The sequence below is a fragment of the Xenopus tropicalis genome, chromosome 8 (assembly GCF_000004195.4).
Source record: "Xenopus tropicalis strain Nigerian chromosome 8, UCB_Xtro_10.0, whole genome shotgun sequence".
In the NCBI taxonomy this organism is placed as follows: domain Eukaryota; kingdom Metazoa; phylum Chordata; class Amphibia; order Anura; family Pipidae; genus Xenopus; species Xenopus tropicalis.
Window position 1 is genome coordinate 85,876,035 of NC_030684.2, and position 13,531 is coordinate 85,889,565.

The 13,531-nt window shown below is 37.1% G+C and overlaps 1 protein-coding gene across 1 annotated transcript in view; it reads left to right on the forward strand.

Annotated features, from left to right (window-relative positions):
• Window positions 1-9,611: 9,611 nt before the first annotated feature.
• The window catches only part of spata7 (spermatogenesis associated 7), a 28,326-nt gene continuing 24,406 nt past the window's right edge, over window positions 9,612-13,531 (forward strand). Inside the window, exon 1 of the mRNA XM_002933195.5 lies at window positions 9,612-9,804. Within this exon, the coding sequence (XP_002933241.3) occupies window positions 9,783-9,804 (22 nt within the window). The 5' untranslated portion in view covers window positions 9,612-9,782. The remainder of the gene's footprint in view (window positions 9,805-13,531) is intronic.

Consider the following 13,531-nt stretch of genomic DNA (forward strand, 5'->3'; position numbering starts at 1 on the left):
GTTGGCACCCCAGAAATTTTTCTGGAAAATCAAGTATTTCTCACAGAAAAGTATTGCAGTAACACATATTTTGCTATACACGTGTTTATTCCCTTTGTGTATTGGACAAAGAACAAAAAAAAGGGAGGAAAAAAAGCAAATTGGACATAACGTCGCACAAAATTCCAAAAATGGGCTTGACAAAATTATTGGCACCCTTTCAAAATTGTGGATAAATAAGATTGTTTCAAACATGTGATGCTCCTTAGGCTATTGCCAGATGAGGCGTAGTGCGGATATTTTCGGCAAGCGGAAAAACGCTTGCTGAAAATTCCGCCCTACGCCTCCTACTTGTGCCTGCCCCCGAATGAATAGAATACACTCGGGTGCAGGCACATGTAGCGGAAATATGCATAAAAATGCAAGAGTTTGAAAGGTATGGGATCCCTTATCCGGAAACCCCTTATCCAGAAAGTTCCGAATTACGGAAAGGCCATCTCCCATAGACTCCATTATAAGCAAATTATTCTAATTTTTAAAAATGATATCCTTTTTTTCTGTAATAATAAAATAATACCTTCTATTTTATGCCAACTAAGATACAATTAATCCTTATTGGATGAAGAACATTGATATTGGGTTTTTTTAATTTTTTAATTATTTTTTAGTAGACTTAAGGTATGGAGATCCAAATTACAGAAAGATCCTTTATCCGGAAAACCCCAGGTCCCAAGCATTCTGGATAATGGGCCCCATACCTGTACTCTATTCTCTATCTCTCTTGCTTTATATATATATATATATATATATATCAAACTCAACAGTAGAAAGCACTCACAGCTACAGCATCAATCAGGTCAGTGATTTATTTCAGCATACCATCTACGCGTTTCGATCACCACAGGATCGTCATCAGGATGACGATCCTGTGGTGATCGAAACGCGTAGATGGTATGCTGAAATAAATCACTGACCTGATTGATGCTGTAGCTGTGAGTGCTTTCTACTGTTGAGTTTGATGTATTATTTTTGTCAGCACCCAGCCTGTGCCCGATACTGGTGAGTGCCGATTCTTTGCAAGACCATATATATATATCAATCATCAAAATAACATAAATAAACATGTAGAGAAAGAGTACCGCACGCTCAGGGACTTGGCGCAAAAGAAAAAAAGTTTATTAAAAAAATTCCAACATTTCAAGTACAAACAGTAATCTTCTTCAGGGACAAACTGTGAAGAAGACTACTGTTTGTACTCGAAACATTGAAGTTTTTTCAATAAACTTTTTTTCTTTTGCACCAAGTCCCTGAGCATGCGGTACTCTTTCTCTCTCTATATTTATATATATATATATGAAAAAATAGCACTCTGCAGGTCTGAATCAAAAAACTCAATTTATTAGTGAAAAATTAGTGGTCCCATATATTTATACTGTATGTATATATATATATGCATCTATTTTATCAGTAGTTACACATCATTAAATACTTTTACAGAATCTTGGAAGGTTTTAGTTTAGGTTTTAGTTTTAGTTTAGGACATACAACTGAATAATGAATATTGTGGAAAAAGAAGAATTTTGATGACCTAATATTAGAACCTTTATACAAGTTTAAGGCATCTACCCTTGCCAGTTCTGTTGTTTCATTACAGCCCCTTTTACATATGATTGCACTCAGCTAATGGGGCAGCTCTGTAGTTATTAACTGATTACATCACCTTTTTCTCCTGTGACATTTTTATGCACATTGCAGACTAAGAATGTGCTTTGGAGTGGGACAATTAGATTATCTCATACATTTCCTGTTGTTTTTATATCATATGAACAGCTTTTCAATCAGTGTAAAGTAGCCTTTAGGTGTCTATTCATGTATGGCAGTAAATCTTGGCTTCCGTAAAGCTAGCAATATAGCATTATGTCTTCAAGTATAACCATTTCCCCCACATGCATACAATGCTTTAATTCACACCCATAGCCACTAATTATAGCATCCATTTATAGCTTTATGTAATGAAGATTACCAGCATATTAAGCTGACTGAATTTTTAGCTTCATATGATCCTAGTATACTAAAGCTGCCAACCAATACAAAATAAACGAGCAGCTTCTGTATTATTTTGAATTTCTTACTCATGCATTGACTTATTTTGAATTAATCTTGATAATAAAAACTACAGGGGGGGCAATTTACGAATGCAATCCCAAGAATAGTCATGCTAAAATGGGTAGAAATGCTGTGTTTATTGATGCCATTCATTAAAGGTTCTTGTGTCCAGAACAATGCTTGCACTTCCGTGCCAAGCGCCATAACATTTATCCTGACCCTGTGAAATGCTGAAGCTACCTCCACCCTAAATATGTTGCTAATTGTAGGGTTCCTACAGTGGGTTACATCAACAGACAAAGCAGACTATTGCTGAAAGAATCACTCGCAAATGTGACTTAAACTCTGAGCACCAGAAAAAACACAATCCTAACTCTGAAAATGTTTGCTGCAACTTGCATCTAATTGGCTAACACACAAAATTGCAGCAATATTGTCAAACGCAACTCCACATTTGAGTGCAGTGTGCTGGAATTATAAGGGAAACACTGCACTGCGGGGCAAAGAACATAGAATTTTGGGTCTGACATTGCAATTAACACAGTCACAAATCCCATACTTCATGGCTTGTTTGCAATTGATAATTGCTGAAATCCTGTTAAACTGTTAGCACCATGGCCAGATTGTCCATGCACAGCAACATTCCCACATTCATAATTGGCCACTTGAAAAATCACTGCAGTGTTGAGTCAGTTAAACATGCTAGTAAAAATGGCAAGGAATAGCAAGTACAGCAGAGCATGTATGTGTATACATGAAGGGTGGCGTTGCACACATATGACCAAAACCATGGAAAGCTGCACGAGACAAGTCATAAACTTAACAGGCTAATGGTGTACATCAGGTATGTAACAATATTTTTGGGTGGAGATCCCATTTAAAATTAAATGCATTAGCCGCATAGACCAGACTATCTACCAACTAGTAACCGTACATTGCCATTCCAATGATACAGTTTTGTTTACAGAGAATGGGAGCCTTGTTGGTGCCTAAAGCATTAGGTTTTATTGAGGATAGTATTATTGTGCATCTTTGCAGTTTTCTGTGTGCAGTGCTTTAATGTACATTGGAGAGCAGTTTGGAAGTGAAATATATATATATCATCACACAGATAGTATGAATGCAGCCTTTCTTCTTAAAAGGTTATTGATCTCAGTGACTTACCATGAAGGTGTAATTTAATAATCACACAGAGCTTGGAGGGCTTCTAATCTGATTATTTACTTGTGTCATCTGGGGGAAATATTTAAGGTTCTGAAATTCTAGAAGAGGTAGTTACTGCAACCATGACACTAGTGGGGTATTATTTCCAATTAAATACATTATTTTCTATAAACCCCAAAGCAGAATTTTTAAATCTGATATTTATGTTTTCCATTCATGGAATTTGGTAAATTTGGTCAAATACTTGCTTAGGGAAATCATGCACATAAACATTCCCATACATTTTAGAAATAATGTACTATTATAAATAGAAATTTTTTAAACCTTCTGTTGCTATCCATCAATAAACAAAATCATCTTCTAAGGAAACTATGTCTGATTTTCTGTCTAATATGGTTTACCTACAGTGATCTTCATTGTTTTGTGTGCAAAGGTATTTCAGGAGATTTATCACCTGTGGGTAGCGCAGATTTCCTGTGAGTGACAAATAACCCTGTTTTAGCAGACCCAGGCCCAATCCATATCTGGACCTGTGCACCCACATTGCCCCTGGTGTTTTTTCCTATTTGTATCCACCCCCTGCTACTCATCCCTGGAAGCTGGAAGTGACATCAGTATTTCAGGGCAGGATGGACTCAAGTACCAGAAGTCATTCTGTGAATCAGCAATATTATATATCTTGTTTTTTTCTTTTAAAGTAATATAGCCGCCTATAGCCTATCTATCACTAAAATAAATCAGTCTCTATTGGTTTATAAACTGGTATAGCCTGTGGGAAACTATAACATCAAGCCAGTAGATGTCCCTTTCTGCCCCAGTCTTATCATATGCAGTACCTTCTATATTCTGTTTAGTGCTAGAATTGGCGATTGCTGCTTAAAAGAAATGTAAATCCTTAGATCAAATGAATGCATAATCACTCAGGGCATTTTTCTTTTGTAATTTACATTTATACATATTTTTCTAGTTTTTAAGATGATAGCAGTTTTCAAACTGCTACTGTAACGAATTTGAAACAACAACTCCACCTATTGGTCATTTCAGCCAATTGTCTACAGTTGGGAAAATAATGAATTCTGAGAAATAATCAGTAATTTTCTTTTACATTTAAACTTTGTATCTTCTGATTGAGCACTTACAAATAAGCTATTTCCTGGCAACGAATTCCCTATTTAATATTAGAAAAATGTTCATTCTGTAGTCCTGTAGAGAGCCATGAATAAAAATTGACACCCTTTTTACCTGAGTAAAAACAAAACCCATTGTAGAGCGTATCAGTGCTTATCAGTAAATAAATGCCTTATTGCCCTGGAGTGGAGTGCTGAAGTGGTACTTCTAAAGAAAACACACAATTTTTACCCATTCAGGGTATCAATATAATTAAATTCATTTTAAACCTTTTAATGATTTGGGGGAGGTCAAATTATACAGCACAATGGAATCCTTCAGAATGTGGCATTCTTTGCAAAGAGATCTCCGCAAACTGGTAGTCTGGGTATCTTACCAACAAGTCCCAGTGTTGGTAAAATATAAAGCTATATTAAAAAATTGAGGCTCCAAATGATAATAATACATACAACTAATGCCCCTTATATGTCAAGTTATAGCATGACATTATGTTTACCAATATTCTTTGTTATAACCTTTTGTGGAACGCCCTCTCCATATTATTTCTGTACCCCTAAATAAAGAGAGAAACTAGGAAGGATATTTACCCTTAATTGTAAAAGACCTAGGCATACTGTAATAATGGATAATGAATTATACTCATTGATAATGAACTAATAAGCAGAAGCTGGCAGTCATGGTGGCTAAGCTAGAATTCCACGCACCAAAGGACCAAAGAGGGATGCTCTTAAAAGCAAAAACTTTATTCCTTCATTAAAACAATTAGCCTAGGTTTATGAGAAACCAAAAGAAAACAGATTAATATAAATTACACTCAATTCATGTTTTTGGTCTCTATTTTTAAAAACCATAACCCTCCTTAAAAAGGTGTTTCACTTTACAATGAACTTTTTTGTGGTGCCATGCATTTGGGCTACCAAAAACACAGCAGCCAAAGCACTTGTCCCAGGTGCCCTTGCCCATTATTGCTGAAAGTCACATTTGGACAAAGTCACAGCCAGGTGTCACATTTTTATTTATTGCTAATTTCCACCATGTAGACAATATATTTCACAGACAACCCTGATTTCTTAGCTGCTTGTGCTGCTGTTGCACATTCCATCACTGTCTGAATCTATTGACCCTTTGTGATAGATGCCTAACGTGCAGATCCCAGGAGAGACAAAGCTTAGCTTTAAACAAAACATATTCTCTGTGCTACTGTTTTTATTGTAAGGCCATGAGAAAAATTATCAGCCTAGATATTTTCAGAAGCTGAAAGAAGTTTACATTTGTGCTGTGTTCATATAATGTATTTATATGAATGGTTAGATTGTGGTATTGTGGTTTTGTATGGAGAGATCAATCTGCATTTATGGTCATAGAAAATGTAATATTTTTTAAAAGGCTAATATATAATACAGTTTAGCACCTGTTTTGCAGCAAAACAAAAATGCATCAGCTTTGACACACCAGGTGTAATTGCTGAACAAAATAACACTACATTATGGGTCAAACATGACAATTTGTGGCAGAAATTGCTCTTTGCACACTGTATCACATTCATAAATGTGTAACCATATGTCCAAGTATTAAATATAATTTCAGTTATAATATCTCTTATATCTAAAACATATTAGCCACATAAATAGAAACATGAAAGATATTTGCACTAATAAGAACAATGTTCACTAATATTTACAGTGAAAGCACTGCAGACTCTTTTGATTACCCATGTGGATCAGCATACAGCTAAAGCCGAATGTATGTCAGCTAACTTACAATGTCGTAATGGTGGAAGCAACTTAATGCATGATTGTTGTGTTTATAAGGACCTATTCACAGTATCTGTTATCCTTTGTTGCATAGGTACTATGAAACCTTAGAACTGCTCCCCCTGAACACTAGGTTTGGTTCATTTGATTTTACTGTGTAGGTGGACTGGGCCTTCAAACAATTATCTTTCACAGATACCTCATCAAGCTTAAACCTTTGCTCAAGTATATCCTACCTCAACTCTAGCTGATCCTGGGAAAGGATTAACCTCCCACATAGATTGCAAGCTCTACAGGGCAAGGACCTCCATCCTCTGGTCTTCTTGACACTTAACTTTGTGGAGTTTGTTTGCTTTTTTTGTATTTATTATCATTATATCTTATTTATCTATTATTGCAATGACCCCTGTTTGTTCCATTAATTAATTGTCCTGCTTTCTGCCAGGATTTATTTGAAAATGCTATGCTTTATTGAATGTGAACAAAACTGGAAAACCTAGCTTTAATGCCACTTTAAAAATAAGCAGCTTTTCAAACAGCAAAAAGGGGTATAAATTGTGTTGGAGGAAAATAGCTATTCTCATTTTTTCATCAAATATGCCATGTTCTTATAAGGGCTAGTGAGGATAAGGAGTGTCAAAGAGTTTGGGCCACCTGCCAAGTAGGCATTCAGCTCTTTGGGCTACAGTAGCTGCCTGTTGAATTACTGTACTTGCAGACAGTATACGCTAAACATAAGCTGCTGGATGAATGTGCAGCACCTTGGCACTCTAAACCACTTGATAATTTACATGCTACAATTTCACCCACAATGCTGGCATAATGAGTCATGATATTTAGTTTGTATGCACATTGGTGGACTGGTTCATTAAAAATTGTTTATCACTCACAGGGTAGGCACAAGCTGCCATGTTTCCAGACTTTTCACTTTGCCCTGTGGGTTCACGCCTGCAGACACAGCTCCTTGGATCACACAATGGCATACAACAACTGTGCTTTCTACTTGGATTTATAAAGGGGTGGGCAGAGTTAGGCCCACAGGTGTCGTCCCCCCACCCCCCCCCCCCACATTCTTAATGAGTCATGATTTTTATTTTCTATGTATATTAGTGGACCTGATTATCTTTTTGATGATTGAAGAGATTTCGAACAAACTCCTATTGGATACATATATATATATATATATATATATAAAAGAAAAAATCAAAGATAATTTATCACTCCCAGGGCAGGAAGCAAAGTGGGAAAAAACAGGCACAAGCTGTTATGCTGTTTTTGTCCCTTGGAAAAACACCTACAAATGCAATTCTTTGCACTCCAGAACTGAATGCAACAACCTGCATGGATACAGTGCTACCTGAGTTCAGCAGTGCTGTATTGATTAAGGGTGGGCAAGGATAGAAATGTAAGTGTACCCCTCCCACTTTACCACCTATCCCCTAACTTTGGGTAATTTTCACCCAGTAGTGCTTTAGCACTAGTGTATAGCATTGTTGTTTTTTAGGGCTTCAGCCATCAAGGCTGCCATAAAAAAATCATTGGGCCCCTTACTACATAGTTAGCAGGTAGTGTCTCCCAGAGCCTCCCTCTGCCACAGGACCCCAGACTAGACTCCCTCTTGTTAGCTGGGATATCAGTTTGACTCAAAGCACTTGCTTGGCAATGTGCATGCTTTTAGTACAACACAGTATAAACGCATAATGAAAAGACATAGCAGACAAGAAATAAAAACACGACTCATGAATTTGCATTTTATTTGCCAGAAATATTGCTTGTAAATCATGTGTACAGGAATAAATGTTCACAAATAGGCAATTTCCAAGGGAGGACTAGCAGGACTAAGCAGCTGCTCCAGCAGCATGGCTTGTGTGAAAGGCACAAGTGTTTGTATAGCAACTAATGTGTTGCCTGGAGGCTGATACTTGAGTAGATATTGTTGGCAAGCAGGAAAAGGTGTCTCAGTAATTAACTGCCATTTGCTGCAATGGTCTTGTTTCAGGAATAAAGTATAGTTGTTTAATGGACATATTAATAAATGTACATCCCATGGGTCTAGTAAGGGGAGTTTGAGAGCTACAGGTGGAAACTGATATCATGTTTTCTAAATTATTTGGTTCACCGACTCTCAGTAAAACCCCTAACAGAAAGAGCTGAAGGGAAATTAACATGACGCTTAAATGTGAATCTTCTCTTAAATTAGCCATAGTTTTATGCCTAAATTACAACAAAAAAAACTTTGCACAAAAACACCGGGAGCCTTGGGGAGCCTCTGAAGCCAAAAATCATCCTAAAAAAAGTCACCCAATTTTTCCATTCTCAGTCTTAAATTTGGCCATCCCATTATGCAGGATGAAAAACCTAAAAACATTACTTTCGGTCAGATTAACCCATTATCCTGAATCAGCACATATTTTGTTAAAAATTTGCCCTAGTTTCCACATAAATCAGTAGATCAAAACCCTAACTGATGTCTGTTTAGAGTAACCATGGGTGACAGCTGGTATGAAACAACTCCTCCATGAAACCCCTACCAGCACTGGGCTTTACCAATGCCCTTTTTGGGACACTTTGGTGTTAGGATCAGGTTGAAATAAAAGATTACTTTTGCATACCTCCCAACTGTCCCAATTTTCTTGGGACAGTTCCTATCTTGACAGCTCAGTTTGCAGTCCAGGATTTTTCTGAAAAGTCCCTCATTTCCCTTTGATCTCCTGCACTAAATGCTAAAAAAGATACAAACTTAATTAAAAAGTAGCTTTTGGCAGAGAACCCAGAAGGTTAACAAGCTACACCTGCACTTTGCTGAAATTGTAACTGATAAGATAAACAGGTCTCCTGGGGGAACTGAGACTTGCATCTTAAAGGACAATATCAGCTAAACTGTAACACATAAAACAAGACCCCAAAAGCCCCAGAAATATGTTCAATCTTTAAATAGCCTGTCAAATTTTGTAAATTGGGAGTGGTATTTAAGAGGTTTGGTCACAAAAATGAGCATGGTCACATTTTCATGCAGCATTTCCTTTTGCCCCTCTTCCTAATATTGGGAGCTATGCTTTTGCTCAATTTCACCCATACTTCTTAATGAGCCCTTGCTCTGTCTCTTATTTGTGAAAAAAATAAAATAGTTTCTCTTTATCTCCCAGCACAAGCAGGAGCTGTGATAAACTACTTAAAGCAAAGACTCCAGTAGCAGCTATCAGGCTATTGCCAGCACTAACCATCAAAGAAAAAAAGGTTTTTCTTTCTGCTAATGATTGTTACCAAATATTTGGAGACTGGGCACAAGTGGCAGCGGCCATCATTAATAACTACCACGAATAAAGCAGTCTTTTATTCCCTGACAAAAAATAGGCAATACAAACTACGGGTACGGTGTGTTACTTTAGAAAGTTAGATTTACATTGACATCTGCCACACAAATCGACTACGTGCCGCGTCACTGCGCTGATATGCTATAGCCGTGACGTCACCATCTCGCGAGATTAGATGTGCGATGTTGGAGTGAGTAATAAGCTGGGACTCAATGGTGCTGCGGGAGGGTTAATCAGCGGTCCTGGAGTGGGGTTTTTTTTTTTTTTTGTTTTGTTTTGTTTTTTTTAATAAAGAAAGATAAGGACTGTCTCGTGAAAAACGGGACTATTGCCCGGTATGCACGATCAGGTTCTAATTGGTGAGTGCTTTTATATTGTTATTTTTCTTTGAAGAACCTGTTCCTCCAATGAAAAAAGGCACATATTTTTAAAATGGTTCAGATATAAAAAAAAAAAAAAAAGAAATTGCCAGGAAAGTAAAGCTGGAGATAATGAGTATATTTGCTTATACTGCCACAGCTTTATGGTATCCTTTTTGAAGGTGTCTTACTGAGAAACTTGTGCCTGAACTTTCATTTATATACAGCGTTTTGCCCGTTCAAACAAAATAATCCTGCACTTCAAAATGCTATAGATAAATAGAAACGCTTTGTTTATTGCATTGAATATTTATATATTTGGATATAAAACTTCGAAAGCGTGATGTATTTTATGCCTTCCCAGCAGCCCTTATTCATGGGCTTTAGCTAAATCCATCAGGATTAAAAGGCTTAAAGGGGACCTGTCATGACACATGAATAAAAATCCTTTGCAAATTAAAAGGGAAACTTTGGAAAATTAACATTTTGTTTAAGCCTCATCATAATGAAATAAGAAAGTTTGTAAATATAAAAAAAAAAAATTCTGTACTGTTTCTGAAATGTTTCTTTTTTACTATATCCCTCTCAGCATCTGCCGCTATTCATATATTAGAGCTCACACTTTCAAAATCACCATACTGTCTCTATACTATCATAGATTTTTTTTTTGTGCTGGAATCAGTTATTTAAGTTAGGTCTAATACATCTGCTAGGAAAGTGTATGGTGTAGGAAATATATATTCAGAAACAATACAGAATTTTAATTGATGGGCATCAGGTCCCCCCATTCTGGCACATACACAAGATTTAGGAATGATGCAAAGCTTGCCTTAATAACGGTGCCCACAAAATGGAGCCTGTTTGCTTACTGTAATTGTGAATTTCAAGAATGAAGGAAACAAAATTTAAAGGGGAGCGACTGCTTCTAAACCAAAATTTGTTAAAGAGCCCCACACAATACAGAAACACCCAATATACCTATCACTGTAATCTGTTCCTTCTGAAAGTATAAATTAATACTGTTTCTATATGCTGTTTCAAAACAGTTCTACTCTTTCTGCATCATTTGAAATCCTGGCAAGGGAGGAGAGACTAAAGTGTTGTGATGTTACAAAGTGTAACTACTTCTTCACAGCTTCCAGACAGCATGCAAGGAACTACATAACCCACAGTGTGTTGCTCTGTGATGTTACTTTCCTTATTGACATCTTGGGGCATATTTATTATAGTGTGTAAGCCAACATCACTGGTGATGTTGTCCGTAGCAATCAATCAGCAATTGGATATGAACAGTCATCTATAAGTTAGAATACAAAAGCAAATATCTGCTCCGGCGATGTTGGCTTACACACTATAATATGCTCCCATGTGTGTAGGCGATTGTGGGAATTGGAGGATGCAGGTTGAGAACTTTTGTTACATTTTTTTTAGTCTCAAAGTAACCAGCCAGATCAGCAGGAGAACAAGAGGCCAGGCTTAGGGAACTGTTCAAACCATATTATTACATTTAAAATCATGAAAAGGCTGCATATTTTTAAATTGATGTATATTGCAAAGTTGCTTGAAATTATGTTTACTTTTCAAGAAGCTAAATGGATTTCCCCTTTCAATAATGTATATATGTAAGTAAAGCTAATTTTGTTCAACATGATAGAAAAGGAGTTGGGATTGTTTTTAGGGTGATAGCTCTCTTTACCCTACCCCACAGAGTTCAAACCATTTAGTATTCATTGGATCATTACCGCTTTATATACACTTACAGGTATGTAACATTTATTCAATAGACATAATACAGGGTTTAAAGGAACAGTAACACCAAAATATGAAAGTGTAGAAAAGTAATTCCAATATATTGCACTGTTACTCTGAATTGGTGCAACTGGTGTGTTTGCCTCAAAAAGACTAAGGGCGGGCTCTGGCACACGGGGGAGATTAGTCGCCCGCGACAAAACTCCCTGTTCGCGGGCGACTAATCTCCCCCGTGTGCCAGAGCCCTAATATAGTTTATATAAACAAAGCTGCTGTGCAGCAATTATAAGGAGAAAGGCACAGGTTACATAACAGATAAAGTCCCATTATATTCTACAGATCTTATCTGTTATCTGCTAAGTAACCTGTGCCTTTTCTGTGTTACTGTTCCTTTAATATTATTACCAACAAATAAGGGTAATTTACAATGCAGAATGCAATGTGCAAACTGAAAAAACAGAAAGCTACAATCTGCCACTTTTGCTGCACTTTGCAGACTGTGCATTTTCTGTATTGCCACGGGTCTTTGTGCTCTTTTTTTTTGGAGCACAGGTACATGCACAAAACACTACCTGTGTTAGGTAGTGCTGTATCCAAGAGGATGGCAAAACACTGACTTTTTTTTATTTAAAGTTTTAACATTTTAACAATAATACATGAGACCGGCACTGATATTATGATTATGGATTCAACCATGTATCCTATACTCCATTGAACTTAGCTGGACCCTCACTTTTCTTACAGAAAATGAGGGTTTGTGCTACAGAGGATTTTCATTTTAACAAAATAGCTTTTGTAACATAGAATAAAAGTTGCAAGTAACACAAATATGATGATAACCCCAAGTCTACAAACACCCCCAATAAGCATACTTTCAGAGAGAGAATATTGGAAAAAGACAATGTTTCATTTATGTATAGTAATACTGCGGACCATAGCTGTTGAATGACCAGACACTCCCAGGTGACATGCAGGAATGAGCCTACAGCAGAGTTGCATTTGGGACATATGTCGGACATAACTTTGCCAATCTGTGGGGTGTTAAATATGCCCAATTAATTTAATATGAATTAACCTGTCACTAATTGCCATTGTTATTTCTGGGACTTGTCCTAGACCAGGGGACCCCAGCCTTTCTTACTCGTGAGCCACAGTCAACTGTTAAAAGACTTGGAGAGCAACACAAGCCTCATAACAGTTCATGGAGGTGCCAAATAAGGGCTGTGATTGGCTATTAGGCAGCCTCTGTGCACACTGTCAACTTACAGTAAGCTCTGTTTGGTAGTAAATCCTGTTTTTATTCAACCAAAACTTGCCATCAAGTCTGGAATTCAAAAATTAACTAACTGATTTGGGGGCACTGAGAGCAACATCTAAGGGGTTGGTGATCAACATGTTGCCCCCGAGCCCCCTGGTTGGGGATCGCTGTTCTAGGGCATCATCCCACGTTTCATCATCAAGGTCTGGCACGACCCTCTGACATTTCTCTTTGGCCTTAAAGGAACAGTAACACCAAAAAATGAAAGTGTATAAAAGTAAAAGATAATGTGCTGCTGCCCTGCACTGGTAAAAGTTGTGTGTTTACTTCAGAAAGTCTACTATAACTTATATAAATAAGCTGCTATGTAGCCATGGAGGCAGCCATTTAAAGGAGAAAAGGCACAGGCACATAGCAGATAACAGATAAAACCCTATTGTATTCTACAGAACTTGTCTGTTATCTGCTATGTAACCTGTGCCTTTTCTCCTTTTTTCCAGCTTGAATGGCTGCCTCCGTGGCTACACAGCAGCTTATTATATAAATTATAGTAGTGTTACTGTAGCAAACACACCAGTTTTACCAGTGCAGGGCAACAGTGCATTATATTTTTATTACTTTAAAGCTCTTTTATTTTTTGGTGTTACTGTTCCTTTAACTAATGGGTCAGGAGTCGATTGGCATAGTAATGTATAGAACCATGATAAGGCCTTTCTTATG